This window comes from Schistocerca americana, chromosome 1 (genome assembly GCF_021461395.2).
Source record: "Schistocerca americana isolate TAMUIC-IGC-003095 chromosome 1, iqSchAmer2.1, whole genome shotgun sequence".
Classification (NCBI taxonomy): domain Eukaryota; kingdom Metazoa; phylum Arthropoda; class Insecta; order Orthoptera; family Acrididae; genus Schistocerca; species Schistocerca americana.
The window spans coordinates 166,476,560-166,488,194 of record NC_060119.1 but is presented as its reverse complement, the minus strand read 5'-3'; the positions used below and the strand labels follow the sequence as shown (position 1 = coordinate 166,488,194).

The following is an 11,635-nucleotide window of genomic DNA, read 5'->3' as shown; positions in this document are numbered from 1 at the left end:
ACTAGACACTTGTTGTCTTATGTAGGCGTTGCCGCCCGCAATGCCGTATTCCGCCTGTTTACATATCTCTGTCTTTGAATACGCATGCCTATACCAGTTTCTTTGGCGCTTCTTTATGCTGCATAAAGAGTGATATTTTCTCGGACTGTGACTGTTGTACTCATTCAGAGATTTTGATTCAATCATTGTATATAGGCATAAGTTTTTCCTGTATTATGCTCGTTTCCTTAGGCCAGAGTTGTGAGGTTGTGTTGTCTGTTAGCATCAATTCGGTAGTTGGCGGAGGTTAATTTGGTTGGAGTGTATCTCTTCTTGTGACAGTTGCTGAGCTGACTGCGCCTGCTCGTCGTCGCCGTTCGTTTTTGTCCACATTTATGATACATGCAGGAAAGGGGGGGGGGGGCTTGGCCAGAAATGAGAATGAAGATATGTAGGAGCTCCAGATGGATAAGCGTTTACAAAAAAATATCGTTTTGGATGTGGTTTGGGCGATGTATGGGCTCTTTATTTTAGGATAGTTTCCGGGCACTGTTTGGAGCAGCGGAAAGAATACAGAACGGTAATTAGAGGGTCGTGGGATCGAGTCCTATGCGGAAATAATTTATTTTTAATTTTCAACTTTTACGTTACTGACAGTGCAATAAATAATTCTCAATGTATCGTATTTAACAATATAAAGCAGAATTAAAAGGAAAGGTAAAAGAAAAAAAAACGGTGTTTGCAAATAAATTTCTAGGAATGGATTGTAAAGCGTACACGAGAACATCGTGTATGTAATTAGACGCTTTTATTATATTACAGTTGATGATTTACATGTGCTGAGGTGACTTTCATCGTAAAAATAGGGGAAATAGTAATTCTCTTCAGCTTCTACGCCCTAAAAACGCCACATTTTTACAATTACAGGGTCGATTTAAAGTTTCTGTAGACGTACAAATTTGATTTACATTCATAAAAGTTTTGCTCTCATCGGACAGGTTGGCAGCAAACCATGTGTAACGCATACGGTACAAATCATTCAACATTTGCGGATCATCTAAAACAAGAACATCATAGACCAAGCAATATTAAAAAATATGTGAATATCATAAAAATCCGTAGAGGCAGACACCTCCGCGCTTTCCAAGAAAATTTCCAGATACAAAAAGCATAACAGAAAATAAACAGTTGCTCAATGACCAAATAAATATTGGAAACCAGACTCTAGATAAAATAACTGATGAAATTACGTGAAAAAGAGCCATTTACATCCTTCACCCCCTCTCACTCTCTCACAACCCCCCCGCCGCCACTCACAATTTCATTTCATCCTCGCTCCTCCCCTTCTCCTCTAACTCATATCACGTATCATGCTGCTATACTTCAGTCCACTAATCGCGGTTTCACCCCCCACCCCCCCCACCCCCACCCCCAACATAAAAAAGTCCCTCCATTGCTATTCCTTTCCCACTTTAACGAGTACATAGATGCACAGAAACATAATTAAATAGAATTACACGCATATAATAATCTAATTTTTTTAAAAAGTTGTAGGTCAAATACAAAGCAGTGGAAAGGTTATGTTGGCAACACAACGAAACACAAATCACAACACATACTTAGAAGCACAAAAACAAAAAGACTACGGTGGTTTTCATAAAAGTGTGTTGTGGAAAACATAAGAAATGCATAGTGCTCCAGAACAACTAAAAATTAGACCAAAATTATCAGAGTCTAACGCAGAAAAACGACGATGTGCTAGCAGACAGTATTTCCCGATGCAAGCGAGAAATCAACCGAAAATCACTGTAAGTACAAACCAACTTACTCTTAACGAACTGTTTATGGATCTACAAGCAAATCAAAATGTAAATAACTTAATTACAGTGCACTGATGATGCTTTACTTCAATAAAGCGAAACGCGTCTGGTGAAAAAAATCACGCATTTTTGTTATTGCAACGACAGAACAAAATACCCTCAAGAATTATAAAGCAGCTACGGACACTATGGCCACACAAAAGAATGTAACGCTTAATTTCGCTAAATATTGGCGAGAATAACTGCTGATGTACAGCAGAATGTATTTTGATGCAGTCTTCCGGGGATGTGATTTATTTTTCTCTTTCAGTGACATAAAAGCAGTTTTGAAGCTTTTTGATCAAATTCTTTCTCCGGCAATAAAATAGACATCGCAGTATTGCTCTAGCGATGTGCCTTTTTTTTGGGAGGGGGGGGGGGGGAGGGCGAATGACTTTATTAATGCACGATGATAATCCTTGTTCATCTTGGAAAATCTCGTCGTATAACTGTGGATGTGTTTGCTCTCCTCACGAGTCAGCTAACAGAAGAAATTGAGTCCACTATATGTAGAACTTCACCACAGCAGTCATAAAATTCCTATGCATTTTAAGAAAATATTAAGTATATTGAGCATTATTTCTATTTATTTCCAGCATAAGTGACGTAAAAATTCAAACTTAAAATTTTTTTCCGACAGGGACATGAACCCATGACCTTCGGAAAATCGTTCCGTACGCTTTTCGCTTTGCCAACTGCTGCCTAGCATTAATAACTCATGTCTCGCTCTATCGTTGCCAAAAATGTATTTTTTTTCTAACACTTGGCCATTTGGAGTTCCCATTTCTGTCACTTTCATTTCTAGGTAAGCCCTGACAATTTCAAAAATTTGAACGAAAACGGTGATTAAAACTGGGCGCGGTCCCCTTTTTGGTTCTATAGCATGATTCTGAGTGCCCACTTGTAAAGCTGTTATGGGCTAATATTGGGGTTTTTTCATTGGTTCCCACTTGTAATGTCATCTGGACTGAGTAAGATTACTCGTTAAGAATATTTGGATCTGTTTAGAATACGTTTTTTGTTATTATTTTGACGCGCATATTTTAAGTAGGAATTATTCCTGGGAAGAGTATCGTCAATTTCTTATTGTAACTTTTGAGATATTTCTGCTCATGTTATTTGAGCTTCTGTGTTATAATACATGCTAGTAAATAAAAGCTTATTTAAAAATTAAGACCCCGCTCTCACAATCTCCGGCCGAAACTTCACTCCACCCTAATCCTGCGCTACAATGAAGATAGGCTTCTCTCAAGATGAAATCACATTAGTATGGCGGAATCGTAGTTACTGATATGGTGGAATACAAGATGTATAAGGTTTGTAGAGTTAGTCATTGGCGGAGTAGGTGGGATGAAAGCTACCCTGCTTCGTGGAAAAGTATAAATGTTGGTTTAAGTGTTTATGACTACTTAGGAAGAGGATAGATTGGAAGACCTTGTTGAGCATCTAGATTGGGCCGATAGGCCAGTCTCTATTTTTCTCATCCCTCTTATCACATGTGAGAATAGAGTGACATTATACTTTCTTATCGTTGAGGCTTTCTACTATCCGCTGTTTCTAACAAAAATGTCATATCAGAATGTTGACGTTATGAGACGCAGCGACGGAGCCAATGATTGTTTATGTCTGGATACATTTTTCAGTGGGGAAAGCCAAATGAGACGTATAAAGGCTCTGACTGCGTCAGTCTCGCTGGTCGTCTTGGGCTGTGTTCTATTGCTCGTCCTGTGGGCCAATTTGCCAGCCGACATGTTGAGACAGCGACATCTGCCTTCCGTCGTCTACACTCGTCGGCCAAGCAGGTAAGTCATCTGGGAGAACATTTGGCCTATATTGTTACTAGCGTAAGCTAAGTGTTCGGTAGATACTACGATAATGACTAGTAGTTGAGTTGAAGAGGAATGGTTATACCTAAAAAGGGCAACCACAGAAGTTGGAAAGAAAAACATAGGCACAAAGAAGGTAACTGCAAAGAAACCATGGGTAACGGAAGAAATACTTCAGTTGACCGACGAAAGAAATGTTCAGGGGAATTCAGGGGCCGGCCGGTGTGGTCGTGCGGTTGTAGGCGCTTCATTCTGGAACCGCGTGACCGCTACGGTCGCAGGTTCGAATCCTGCCTCCGGCATGGATGTGTGCGATGTCCTTAGGTTAGTTAGGTTTAAGTAGTTCTAAGTTCTAGGGAACTTATGACCACAGATGTTAAGTCCCATGGTGCTCAGAGCCATTTGAACCATTTGGAATTCAGGAGTACAGAAATACAAGTCGCTGAGAAATCAAATAAATAGGAAATGCAGGGAAGCTAAGACGAAGTGACTGCATGAAAAATGTGAAGAAATCGAAAAAGAAATGATTGTCGGAAGGACTGACTCAGCATATAGGAAAGGCAAAACATCTTTCGGTGAAATTATAAGCAAGGGTGGTAACATTAAAGAGAGCAACGGGAATTCCACTGTTAAATGCTGATGAGAAAGTCGATAGGTGGAAAGAGTACACTGAAGGCCCCTATCAGAGGAAAGATTTGCCTGATATGATGGAAGAAGAAACAGGAGTCGATTTAGAAGAGATGCGGGATCCAGTATTAGAAGCAGAATTTAAGAGAGCTTTGGAGGATTTAAGATCAAATGCGGCAGAAGGGATAGATAACATTCCATCAGAATTTCTAGAATCATTGGGGGAAATGGCAACAAAATGACTATTCAAGTTGGTGTCCAGAATGTATGAGTCTGGCGACGTAACATGTGACTTTCGGAAAAATATCGTCCGCACAATTCCGAAGACTGCAAGAGCTGACACGTGTGAGAATTATCGCACAATCAGCTTAACAGCTTATGCATCCAAGTTGCCGATGAGAATAATATACAGAAGAATGGGAAAAAAATAGAGAAGTTTGGTTTTAGAAAAGGTAAAGGCATCAGAGATGCAATTCTAACAGTGCAGTTGATAATGCAAGCGAGACCAAAGAAAAATCAAGACACGTTCATAGGATCTGTCGATCTGGAAAAGGGCGTTCGACAATGCAAAATAGTGCAAGATGTTCGAAATTCTGAGAAAAATAGGTGTAATCGATAGGGAGAGACGGGTAATCTACAATATGTACAAGAGCCAAGAGGGAATAATAAGAGTGGACGACCAAGATCGAAGTGCTCGGATTAAAAAGGGTGTAAGACAGGGGTGTAGTCCATCGCCCCTACTGTTCAGTCTGTAAATAGAAGAAGCAATGATGGAAATAACACAAAGATTCAGGAGTACAGTCAAAATTCAAGGCGAAGGGAAATCAATGATTAGATTCGATGATGACATTGCTATCCTGAGTGAAAGTGAAGAAAAATTACATGATCTGATGAATGGAATGAACAGTCGAATGAGTGCAGAGTATGGCTTGAGAATAAATTGAAGAAAGACGGAAGTAATGAGAAGTAGCAAAAATGAGAACAGCGAGAAACTTAACATCAGGATTGATGGTCACGAAGTAGACGGAGGTAAGGAATTCTACTATCTAGGCAGCAAAATAACCAATGACGGACGGAGCAAGGAACACATCAGAAGCAGACTAGCACTGGCAAAAAGGGCATTCCTGGCCAAGAGAAGTCTACTAGTATCAAACATAGGCCTTAATTTATCGGAAGAAATTTCTGAAAATATACGTTTGGAGCACAGTATTGCATGGTAGTGAAACATGGACTGTGGGAAACCGGAACAGAAGAGAATGAAAGCATTTGTGGTGTGGTGCTACAAAGGAATGTTGAAAATTAGGTGGACTAATAAGATAACGAATGAGGAGGTTCTGTGTAGAGTTGGAAAGGAAAGGAATATGTGGAAAACACTGCCAAGGAGAGGAATTCGTGGATGGTCGCATCGAACCAGTCAGAACACTGATGAGTCAAAAAAAAAAAAAAAAAAAAAAAAAGGTGGGGGTGATAGGAAAAAAAGTTGGAGTTGATATGGAAGACATAGGGGATCCAGTATTAGAGTCATAGTTTAAGAGAGCTTTGGCAAACCTGTGATTAAACGAGGGAGAAGGAATGGATACCATTTTTTAGAATTTCTAAATTCGTTTGGGGAATGGACAACCAAACGACTATACAGGTTGGTGTGTAGTACCCATGAGACTGAAATATATCCTCAGACTTTTGAAAAAAACATCATTCTCACAATCTGGAAGAAAGCAAGGGCAGATAAGTGCGAGAATTATCGAATAACGGTCTTAACAGCTCATGCAAAGCAGCCACCGACGAGAATAACGTGCAGAAGAATGGAAAAGAAAATTGAGGATCTATTAGATGGCGATGAGTTTGACTTTGGGGAACGTAAAGACAACAGAGAGGCTGTTCTGACTTGGCGGTTAATAATGAAAGCAAAACTTATGAAAATCCAAGATATCTTCATAGGGTTTGTCACTTAGAAAAAGTGTTCGGCACTGTAAGACGGTGCAAGATGTTGGAAATTCTAAGAAAAACAGGGTTAAGTTAGAGGGATAGATGGATAGTGTACAATATGTACAGGAAAAGAGAGAGAGCAATAAAAATGGAAGACGAAATGCTTGAATTAAAAAGTGCGTAAGACAGGGATGCAGTGTTTCTCCCCTACTGTTGAACCTGTACATCGAAGAAGCAACGAAGGTAATGAAAGATAGTTTTAGAAATGGGATTAAATTTCAAAGTAATGTATATAAGTGATGAGATGACGTATTATCCTCAATGAAAGAGAGGAAGAATTACAAGTAGTACTGAAAGGAATGAACAACGTAATGAGGACAGAATACGGGCTGAGAGTAAACCAAATAAGGACGATAATTGTGAGGAATGGTAGAAAAGAGATTAGCTGTAAACTTAACTTCGAAACTGGTGACCACGAAGCAGTCGAATTAAAAGAATTCTGCTATTTTGGAAACAAAATAACATGTGACGTCCAAATCAAGGACATCACAAGCAGATTAGAACAGGGAAACAGGTCAATCATTTCTAAAAATTGTCTTCTACTCTGAAACGTAGGCCTTAATATCAGGAGGAAATTTCTGAAAACGTACATCTGGAGCACTGCATTGTATGGTAGTGAATCACAGGTTATTGTAAAACCGAAGAATAAGGGAGTCGAAGGGTTTGAGATCTAGTGTTACGGTATGATGTTGAATAGTAGATGGACTGAAAAGATAGGGAATGAGAAGTTTTTGTAAGGAATCGGAAAAGTAAGGAAGGAGAAGGGAAAGGTTGAGGGACATGTTTTGAGATATTAGGTAATAATTTCCATGGTGCCAGAGGGAGCTATGGAGGAAAAAAAACTGGTAGAGGAAGACAGAAATTGGATACATCCAGAATTCGTGGCGAGCCGTGTCAAATCATTCAGAAGACTTATGTTTATAAAAATAGAGAGAGAGACAGAGAGATAGAAAGAGCTGCTGCAGAGTGCTATTTTAAAAGAAATTTTGAATCTCGTTACATAATATTCCTTTTCTAATTACTATTTTTCTTATCAGTATAGGTGGTTGGGTAATGACGTATTTACCCGTTTATGTTTGTGAAATGTGTCTAAGGTCGAAGAATAGTAATCTGTGTGAAATTGTTAAGACACATTCGACAATAGAGTGCGGTGGTTCGTGATTCTGAGGTAGCCAGTTCTAACTCTGCTGGTGGTACAAGTTTTCCCCATCAGTATTTGGCCGACAAGGGGAGGAAAGACAGTAGATTGAAGTTACTAATCACCAAACTTCGCGCCAAAGTCCCGCATTAAATTCGAAACCTCTTTGCAGTACATTGTGAAGTGAGGGCATGTGTTATTTTTGATGGTGATCTTTCCCTTCAGATAGGGACAGTAAGCCCCTAGTAGAGTAGGCTATGTGCCTTCATTGTCTTATGAAGTGAGGGCATGTGACACTGTTCAAAAAATGTTCAAATGTGTGTGAAATCTTATGGGACTTGACTACTAAGGTCACCAGTCCCTAAGGTTTCACACTACTTAACCTAAATTATCCTAAGGACAAACACACACATCCATGCCCGAGGGAGGACTCGAACCTCCGCCGGAATCAGCCGCACAGTCCATGAGTGCGGTGTGACACTGTTGATGATCTGTCTTTCATATGGGGATGTTTAGTTCAGCAGTCCTCCCCCATGGTGCTATTCAATAGGAGTAGGATAAGTTCCAGAACGAGGTATCATCCTCTCCTTTCTCTCATCATCATGACACGACAGAATACACATGCCCATTACAGTCGCCTGCGCTCAACGGATACAACGACACAGCTATCCTAAAGGCCATTGTACACTGGGGAGGAACCCTTTCCGAGCTACCGCTCGAGGTCTTCAAACCAAAAAGACCATACGACACTTTTATTGTTTCCACATATCAGTTTACATCTGTACTCCGTAAACCACTGCAAAATGCATAGCAGCAGGGCTACTTCCCATTATACCTCACATTAGGGTGTCTTTCCGTTCTACTTGTGCTTGCAGGGCGGAAAAAATGATTGCTTAAATGTCTCTGCAGTCTCTACGCAGTCATTATCCGCAATGCACCAAACCACTCTCGCTCAGGTTTGCGACTCTACAACGGCTCTCCGAACAATCACTGTGGTCGCGCGCTCTCGCTGCAAAATTAATGCAGTCGATATACCGGCGATACTAAACTTTGCTGACCACGCAGTGATCGCTGTGCTTTTTAAAGTATCGAACGTAGGAGCGTAGAACTGGTCTTGAACCATTGGACTTCAACACGATTCCTATCGTTTGCTACAGTCAGCGAACCATTCCGATAGGTCTTTGTTTGATTTAAGTGTAACTTACTTATTTCACGTTATAAACCTCAGGTCACTGACTGTAGCTGCATCTGAAACAAGTAAATATCATATAAGCACATTATTACAATACTTTATCAAATGATCTTCCTGTAAGCATAGGTCTCAGCAGTGAGTGAGCAAGAGAGGGCACTTGTCCCTTCCCCCTGTTATCTGGAGTACACAGATTTTATTAATTACGGAATTCTCTTATACGTACAGAATTGATTTCTCGTGATTTCGCTAAGCATCACCTATAATACATACTACAACACAATTAAAGGGTTACTTTTTCGAATTCTCCCAGTGTGACGCAGAAGTTTGAAACTTTGCTCAAAGATGCCTACAGCCTGCCTCTGTGACGGTGCAAAAGTGTAGCCCCCTGCTACGTCACCCTCGGGCTCCACGATGCTTTTAACAGAAAGTTATCCACACGTGCGAAAGAAACGCAAGAGCTCAGAAGTTAATGTGAGGTATAACGTGGGTTAATCATGTCACACTGGCAGCAAATTTCAAACGAATTCTACCCAACGCCACCGTGAACGTGTCACACGGTGGGAACGTTGTCACAGCCCGTCTTACTTCACGCCTTTCACGCCTTCTTCTAACGCCTCTGAGACGGAGGTCAGACCCACGACACCCAGCTTTTAAGTCACGTGATTTTTGTTGTTGTGGGTGGGCGAGGAAAATATTTCAGATACACCACCGCTCAGAATCGACACGAAAAGGCCTCAGGATGTGACATAAAGGTCGTCAAAGAAACTAGCCCTTCTCTTGGGTCGTTGGTTTCTACACATTTCGCGATCGAAAACGACAGTTCGCAATGGGATGAGTAACAGGACGACGTTCTCGACAACTGTTGACACTGACGATACTCCGCGGATGATCCAACCATAGATGAGCACAATATCGTTAATCGTTAATTACTAACGAAGTTAACTTTTCGAGTAACGGATTAACTTTTTAGTTAATTTAAAGTTAATGGAGTGTTTAACTCCCGCTGACTTTTTTTGAGCCCTTTAATCGATAATTGGGTACCTCGTATTTATCATAAAAAGGACACTGCGCCGCCTACGGAATCGTATTCTGACAAGTCCGGATCATGTAGGTGTGTGAATCGAGTGCAAGAGAGAATAACTAGTTTGTTTGCAGAGTTTGCGTGAAGTACTACTTTTTGTTAGTGCAATGAGAGTGAGAACTAAATCATGGAATTGTATCTAGCTCTATAACTAATGAAAATCAGTGGCCGCACTTAAATGATTACGTAACCTTTGTATCCAGATCGGGAGAAGAAATACTTTTCGGTTGTAAACTGTACTTGGCTAAAATATCAATTAGTGCTCACACATCCAGCCTTAACAATTTGAAGCAACACAAAGGAGAGGGCCGGCCGCTGTGGCCGAGGGGTTCTTGGCACTTCAGTCCGGAACCGCGCTGCTGCTACGGTCGCAGGTTCGAATCCTGCCTCGGGCATGGATGTGTGTGATGTCCTTAAGTTAGTTAGTTTAAAGTAATTCTAAGTCTAGGGGCCTGATGACCTTTGATGTTAAGTCCCATAGTGCTTAGACCCATTTAACCATTTTGAACAAAGGAGAGGGAATGAATGGCTATGTGCATAGTTTGAAAAAACAGTAGGTTCAGTCAAGGGACGCAAAAAAAAAAAAAAGAAAAGAAAAAGCAGAGCCAGTAGCAGTAATACGGTTAAAAGAATACAGGAGAGAAGCTCTGGAGAATCTCCTCGCATTGCAGTAATTGGTTGCGGTGTGTCTCAAGCTAGTGTAGACCAGTGCATGGTAAACGAGTTAACGATTAACTGTTATCTTCAACTTCCGATAAATCTTCTGTAAGCGTTTAAGGGGGGTAGGACGTCAAACGGACCGACTTGGAGCAGGAGAGGCATCACAGGACATTTTAATTTCCAGTGTCTATAATTTTACAAATAAATTCATAAAACTTTGTCAGCAACACCAGGAAGGATTCAGGATTCACACTCATTGCAGTGGAAGTTCGAAAACATAACAAAATAAATTTTTTTTAAGTGCGGAATTTCATCATTTTTTCACTTACTAATGGCTGCTATATGTACACTTTTCTTCATAAGTTATAGAGATTCTTCTATGAATTTTGCACAGCATACAGACCATACTCACAAGTGTATGAAACTCTAGAATTTATTTAGTTTATTAAAAAACGAATGAACTGTTATATTTTAAACTTCATGTTTAGAAAAAACACATTTTAATTACCTCAATTTTTACCACAATTTTTAATAGATTTGGAAAATTCCAGAGTTCCATACACCTTTAAGTATGGTTTGTACGCTGTCCAAAATTCATAGAATAATCTCTCTTACTTATGAAGAAAAGTGTACCTATAGCAACAAATACTGCCATTAGTAAGTGAAAAAATGACGAAATTTCACATGTAAAAAAAATAATTTCGTTATGTTTTCGAACATCCACTTCTATGAGTGTGAATTCTGAATCCTTCCTGGTCATGCTGACAAAGCTTTATGAATTTATTTGTAAAAGTATAGACAGTGGAAATTAAAATGTACTGTGGTGCCTCTCCTGCTCCAAGTGGGTCCGTTTGACGTCCTACCCCCCTTAACGAAGTTAACTTTATTTTCAACGGATTAACGATTAGCGAAGTTATGTTTTTGATTAACGTTGCCCAGCTACGGATGCAATTCTTCAACCCTACTGAACGCTATTGCATCCCTTTGGAGTGTAGCCCGATCGCAATTTTTGTTCTGGTGCACATGATGGAACCACAAGGGACCATTCAAAACAACTCGACGAAATTTGAACTTGATACAAAGCAGCAAAGGGTGTTTATGCTCTTACAGCACTCCTGTTTCGCGCCATTCTGTGGCATGGTCAGGGGGAGTCTGACACTGACACATGCGCGAATAAAACTGCAGAGTCCTTCTACAATCCTCCAATTCGGCAACACCGCAGTGCCACCCACGCACCTTTGTTACGCAATTGTAAGCGTAACTTTATAGAGACAAGCCATTCAGTGA

The 11,635-nt window shown here is 40.4% G+C and overlaps 1 protein-coding gene across 1 annotated transcript in view; it reads left to right on the top strand.

The window, feature by feature from the left end:
- Positions 1-3,554: 3,554 nt before the first annotated feature.
- The window catches only part of LOC124612781 (glycoprotein 3-alpha-L-fucosyltransferase A-like), a 79,921-nt gene continuing 71,840 nt past the window's right edge, over positions 3,555-11,635 (top strand). Inside the window, exon 1 of the mRNA XM_047141220.1 lies at positions 3,555-3,640. Within this exon, the coding sequence (XP_046997176.1) occupies positions 3,588-3,640 (53 nt within the window). The 5' untranslated portion in view covers positions 3,555-3,587. The remainder of the gene's footprint in view (positions 3,641-11,635) is intronic.